This window comes from Nannospalax galili, unplaced genomic scaffold (genome assembly GCF_000622305.1).
Source record: "Nannospalax galili isolate Female #2095 unplaced genomic scaffold, S.galili_v1.0 scaffold238, whole genome shotgun sequence".
NCBI classification, from domain to species: Eukaryota; Metazoa; Chordata; class Mammalia; order Rodentia; family Spalacidae; genus Nannospalax; species Nannospalax galili.
Window position 1 is genome coordinate 3,338,321 of NW_008341888.1, and position 4,597 is coordinate 3,342,917.

Here is a 4,597-nt window from a genome sequence, read left to right on the forward strand (position 1 = left end):
GAGAAAACATCCAATGTTTGTCTTAGCCTAACTTATTTTATTGAGCATAATCATTTCTGGTTCCATTCATTTTCCTGTGAATATTATAAGTTCTTTTTTCTTTACATCTGAGTAAGATTACCTGTGTGTATATGTGGCACTTTTTGGTGTCTGTTCATCTGTTGATGGCATCTCTGGAAATTGGGTTCTAATCCTTCTCTGAGATTTGTTGTTGCCTGATGAGTTGCTGGCTTCTTTAGGAACTTTTCTAACCTAAATTTGAAAAACTAAGTTCTTGTCACACATGCTCTCTGAAGTCTGTGTTCATTAAATATGTTTTCAGCTAGTGGTTCAGCAAAGATATCATGGATGCCTGGAGTAAAATAAACATGTGGGAAAGTATAATCTCTCAATCTTTGCAGATTGGCTCCGTGTTGGAATGTTCCTTCAATCCTTAACCAGGCTGTGCCTTAGCCTTCAGTTCCTGTTTTTCAATTCCTGATTAGTGCTAGAGGTCAAAGCTTAGAGTTTTCTCCAGCCATTTTGTAGCTGGCATCCCATTTTGGGTATCTACTCACCCTTTCAGTTCTGTGATACACATTGTAGCCCTTAATGTCCTTATTCTTCCACCTGTCGTCTTGTCACCCTCTTAACAAGGCATCAGAAAGACCAAAGTCTGTCTCTCTTGACAAATGATGTCTCTTTCCCAAGGCTGATGTGCTCATTATATGGGTCTTTAAATGCTTCAAGCAATGCTATCCAGGAAGCTGTCTCAGCCCAAAGAATATTCTTAGATAAAACATAGGGTACCTTTGCATTGTTCTAAAGGGAACCACCCAATTGTAGAGGCTCACAACTACAGTAACGTTTGAGAATAAGATCTGTATTGCTTACAGATACTCACAATTCACTTAGGAATATAGGATGTTATCCTCATAGCCCTTGATCTGGGATGTAGAAGACAGAAGGCACCCAGTTTAAAATCATAGCTTTTTTAAACTAAAGAGCAACAGCTCCTTCCCTGCAGCAGTGATTTTTACTAGATTTCAGAATTCTACAAAAGTTGGTTCTGAGAGTTTTTGTCAATTTATTAATTGCACTCAAGTAAGGATGGAACTAGAATTGTCTGCCACTGGTTTTCTTGACAGCAGTATCCATTTTGAGATTTAAAAAAAAATCAAATGGTAAGCCAGGTATGGTCATGCACACCTTTAAACCCAGCACTCAGGAGGCTAAGGCAGGCAGATCTCTGTGAGATGGAGGCCAGCCCAGTGTACATAGCAAGTTCCAGGCCAACTGGGGCCACAGGGAGACCGTGTTTCAAAAAGTAGTAATAACAAAAAATCAAATGGTCAAGTTGGCTTTATTCCAGAGAAGTAGGGATGGTTCAATATATGTAAGTCAGTAAACGTCATAAATCATTTTAAATGGACTCAAAGACAAGAACCACATGGTCATCTCAATAGATGCAGAGAAGACCTTTGACAAAATTCAACATGCACTTATGTTCAGAGTCCTAGAGGGAATTGGACTGGAGGGAACATACCTCAACATAATTAAAGCTATATACAGCAACAAACCCACAACCAACATCATTATGAATGGAAGAAAACTGGAAGCATTCCCATTAAAATCGGGAACCAGAAAAGGGTGTCCACTATCTCCACTCCTTTTTAATATAGTGCTTGAAACTCTTGCAAGAGCAATAAGACATATATGCAAGCAATGCACTCATACACATAAAATAAAAATAAATAAATAAAATAGTAAAAAAAAGGCTCAGGTCTACTAGACTTTCAAAGAAGAAGCAAAACCATTCCTACTCAAATTATTTTTTAAAAAGAGCAGCATAAGATGCATTTCCAAACTCCTTCCACAAAGCCAGTATTGCTCTAATACCTAAGCCAGATAGATGCATACATGCATGTATGACAAACATACATGCAAAATTTCTCAACAAAGTACTTGCAAACTGAATATAGGCATATATCAAAAAGATCATATACCACAGTCGGGTTGGCTTTATACTGGAGATGCATGTATGGTGCAATAGACATAAGTCAATAAATGTAATAAATCATATAAATAAAAATTATGGACTTAAGACAAAAATCATAGTTCTCTAAACTCTTAGTTTAGAAATAGTAATAATAAACACTAATGATTTACCTTGTGCTAGATATTATGCTAAGTAGCATTTATTGTGTATTAACTCATTTAATCCTCAAGTAAGTTTAAGAGTTAATGTTGAAGCCGGACGTGGTGGCACATGACTTTAATCCCAGCACTTGGGAGGCAGACACAGGCAGATCTCTGTGAGTTCAAGGCCAGCCTGGTCTACATAGTGAGTTCCAGGACAGCTGGGGCTACAGGGAGACCCTGTCTCAAAAAGACCGAAAAAAAAAAAAAAGTTAATGTTGAAGAAGTTCAGTACCTTGCCAAGGATCACAAATTAATGGAACTGAGCTTCTAAACCAATGTGTCTTCAGAGCTAGCATGCAATATCAACACTATATTACTTCCAAATATATAAAAGATAATTGTTATTCAAATATATCATAGAGTGAATACTTTGCAAGATAGTCTGACAAGATTTTTTTCAATGTTCCAGTGGTGTGAAAGCATATCAATACAATTATTTCCATGTTTTAGCTTCTAGGCCTAGCTGGTCTGGAACTCACTATGTAGACCAGGCTGGCCTCAATCTCAAAGGGATCTATCTGCCTGCCTCTGCCTCCTGAGTGCTGAAATTGAAGGCATGGCCTACCACACCCAGCAGTCATTTCCAATTTTCATTTTCAGTACAGTATTCAGTAAATCACAGGAGATAGCATGCTATTATAAACAGACGTTTTGTTAGGAGACATTTGCCCAATGTTAGGTTAACCTAAGCACTCAGCTTATGTAAGGTAGGTCAAGTAAACTATGAAGTTCAGTAAGTTAGATATATTACAAGCGTTTTCTTTTCCTTCTCCTTTTTTTTTCTTCTGGACTTGAACTCCTATGTACTGGAGGATGACCTGAACTTCCACTCCTCCAGCAACCACATCCCACATTCTGGGATTACTTGCATGCATCAACACACCCAGTTTTATGTTCTGCTTTGAAATGAAAGGATGCTATGTAAACAGTCTACCAAATGAGTTATATGCCCAACTCAGCATTTTCAATTTAATGATATTTTCAGTTTAGCAATGGGTTGATTGGGACATAAGTCCAACATCAGTCAATGGACATCTGTAATAACCTCCTAATTTATAGGCTTTTAAGTTGTTAATGCCATGTTATATATCTTTTATATGTTTCTATTTGTTGGGTCATTAGAAATCAGGTTATTTCTGTACTTTTTATATGACTGGTAATTCTTTTTCATTACACAGTGTGTGTATATGCATCCTCATGCATGCCATAGATGTGTAGTAGTCAGTTCTCTCCTTCCACCATGTGGGTCCCTGAAGATCAAACTCAGGTCATCAAGGCTGGGCAGCAAGCATCTTTACCCACTGAGCCATCTCGCCTGTTCATTCATTTTCATTTACTGGAAGATTTAAGATGAGGGAAGATAGCAACTGATGAAACTGAATCACCTTTGTCTTCCCCCATCTTATGCTGATGGTTTCCTAAAATGTCATTGTTCATAAATGATGCCGTGGAAAAATGAACTACAACAAACATTTGAAAATATCACTAATTTTGATCGCTCTCCTTTCTCCTCTCTCTCTCCCTCCCTCCCTCCATCCATCCATCTCCCTCCCTCCCTCCATCCCTCCCTCACAGTGACTGTTTTGAGCCAAGCAGAAAAAGGTAAGTGTATGTTGTGAACTGTGTTGTTTAGGAATGTATCATGTATCCTTTTTGTAAAAAAGTAAATTAGATACTCTATAAACAGAGCAACTTTACTAGGAATTTGCTTAGTTTTCGAGAAAGTTTAGGATGGTGGTTTTAAGGAAGCTTCTCTAGAAATACGAGCAAAACATACTTTTCAGTGGCTCTTTTGATTATAGGCTAGAGATTAGAAATTATCAAAATTTATGGTGAGGACACAGGTGACCACACTGTCTTCCATAGTGACCCTAAAGTTTCTCTTGGCTCATCAGTTTGGCCTAGCTACCTGGATTTTCATCCCAATCCATACCTTCTTCAGTATATGAAGATTCTCACAGTCCTTTACCATCACAGTTCCTGTATATTTATTTGTGTGTTCACCTCCACAAATCAGCACCATCTTAGCTTGATCTGCAATTTTTCTAAAGCTATTAGGACATTTTCCATTTAAACACTTGTAGGCTAATCATGGGTCTTAGCAGTTAGCTTACATTACTTTATCAGTAACCACCAGAGTATTTATGGAACTATTTTATATTTTCACTTTCAATTCTCATTTCATGGGACTTAATTACTAGAACTCATGAACCTACCTAGAATTCACAATCTGCTGTTTTACCACCCTACTTTGCTATCGCTCATTTAGACAGGGTCATTGGTTATAGAGACAATAGAGCAGTAAGACTAGGAGATGATAGACCATAGTAGTCAACAGTATAGATTCTAGAGCTACATTGTCTGAATTTATAGCTTGGGTATTTTCTTCCTAATAAATTATTTTACTCTCATCCTT

The 4,597-nt window shown here is 37.5% G+C and overlaps 1 protein-coding gene across 4 annotated transcripts in view; it reads left to right on the forward strand.

Moving 5' to 3' along the window:
- The window catches only part of Zdhhc15 (zinc finger DHHC-type containing 15), a 106,071-nt gene that overhangs the window by 11,149 nt on the left and 90,325 nt on the right, over positions 1–4,597 (forward strand). For 3 of the 4 annotated variants that reach the window (XR_003850272.1, XM_008837676.3, XM_017799249.2), the window contains exon 2: positions 3,757–3,783. The exons of the other annotated variant lie outside the window; for it this stretch is intronic. Coding sequence is in view for 2 of the 3 variants with exons in the window: in XM_008837676.3 (XP_008835898.1) it covers positions 3,757–3,783 (27 nt within the window). In the remaining variant the exon portion in view is untranslated. The remainder of the gene's footprint in view (positions 1–3,756; positions 3,784–4,597) is intronic. 4 annotated transcript variants of the gene reach the window in all.